This window comes from Etheostoma spectabile, chromosome 9, assembly GCF_008692095.1.
Source record: "Etheostoma spectabile isolate EspeVRDwgs_2016 chromosome 9, UIUC_Espe_1.0, whole genome shotgun sequence".
NCBI lineage: Eukaryota > Metazoa > Chordata > Actinopteri > Perciformes > Percidae > Etheostoma > Etheostoma spectabile.
Genome location: NC_045741.1, coordinates 23,180,646 through 23,181,820, shown reverse-complemented (window position 1 = coordinate 23,181,820; position 1,175 = coordinate 23,180,646). Strand labels below are relative to the sequence as shown.

General features: G+C 34.8%; 1 protein-coding gene across 4 annotated transcripts in view; it reads left to right on the top strand.

Annotated features, from left to right (window-relative positions):
- The window catches only part of cpeb2 (cytoplasmic polyadenylation element binding protein 2), an 18,602-nt gene that overhangs the window by 13,480 nt on the left and 3,947 nt on the right, over positions 1-1,175 (top strand). For all 4 annotated transcript variants that reach the window (XM_032525043.1, XM_032525045.1, XM_032525044.1 and 1 more), the window contains one exon: positions 397-486. In XM_032525043.1, the coding sequence (XP_032380934.1) occupies positions 397-486 (90 nt within the window). The remainder of the gene's footprint in view (positions 1-396; positions 487-1,175) is intronic.

The following is a 1,175-nucleotide window of genomic DNA, read 5'->3' as shown; positions in this document are numbered from 1 at the left end:
GTGTGTGTGTGTGTGTGTGTGTTTCTGTGTGTGTGTGTGTGTGTGTGTGTGTGTGTTTTAGGCCTATGTGAAGTGATTTCTGACAAAACAGAGTGTAAATAATTAATTAAAATAAATTATAAATATAACTAGTAAATACAGCACAATACTAGTACAATAGTTCTCACTCAAATGTAGCGGAGTAGAAAGTGGCATGAAAAGAAAAGACTCAAGTAAAGTACAAGTACCTCAAATTTACAGTACAGTGCTTTAGTAAATGTACTTCGTTTCATTCCATCACTGGTGAGAGTAACACAGCCTTTTAGTATTGCAGCATACTGCTGGTCTTCTTCTATTCTATAAACTTAATAAGTCTTTCTTCCTCTTCACCTATCTGTTCTTTTTTCCACTTCACAGATGAAATAACCTCAAGCTTCCGCCGCTTTGGTCACCTGGTGGTGGACTGGCCACATAAAGCCGAGAGCAAGTCCTACTTTCCACCTAAAGGTATTCAGAAAAGCAGCGGGCTTCCATATTAAACATACATGTATGGCTACCATACCTCATGCTTATTGTTAGGTTTATACTTTATACTTGTATTTTGGGTATCTCCTGTAACAGTTTTTCTCAAAGAGAAATTAAAATTAGATTTTTAATTTAAACTTCAAAACGGTGTTTCTCAAACTTTCTGCCATCCACTCCAAGGCCTAATATTGAGAAGCATAGATGTGTTGTTTTCAATTTTTGAATTCACTTCAATTCAAAATCAAATGAACTCTTATATAAATTCAAACATTATTAATTGGGGGCGACCTCTGTTTTCGTCCGCCTCCTGATACAGGTTCTGTGCATTTCTCTGTACACTGAGCGTTTTGATACTTTTACAGTATTTACATAGTACCTCGACATGCTTTATAATCAATAAAGATATGCAAATCTCAATTTCTAAAATACGGGACCTTTAAGACTATAGACTAGGGCGTAATTTCCACTGGGGACAGTGTTGACATGTCCCCCTCCCCACTTTCAAATTGGTTTGATACCCCTATTTCAAACAATAAAGAAAGTAAGACATTTTTTCTAGTAGTCTCTTTTTGTTAAGTACTATTCTTTCTGGCATAATTTATTAATATGGTTAACTTAATCATATCCTAGATTTTGTATAACAATAATCCCTATAAATATATGTAAATGTC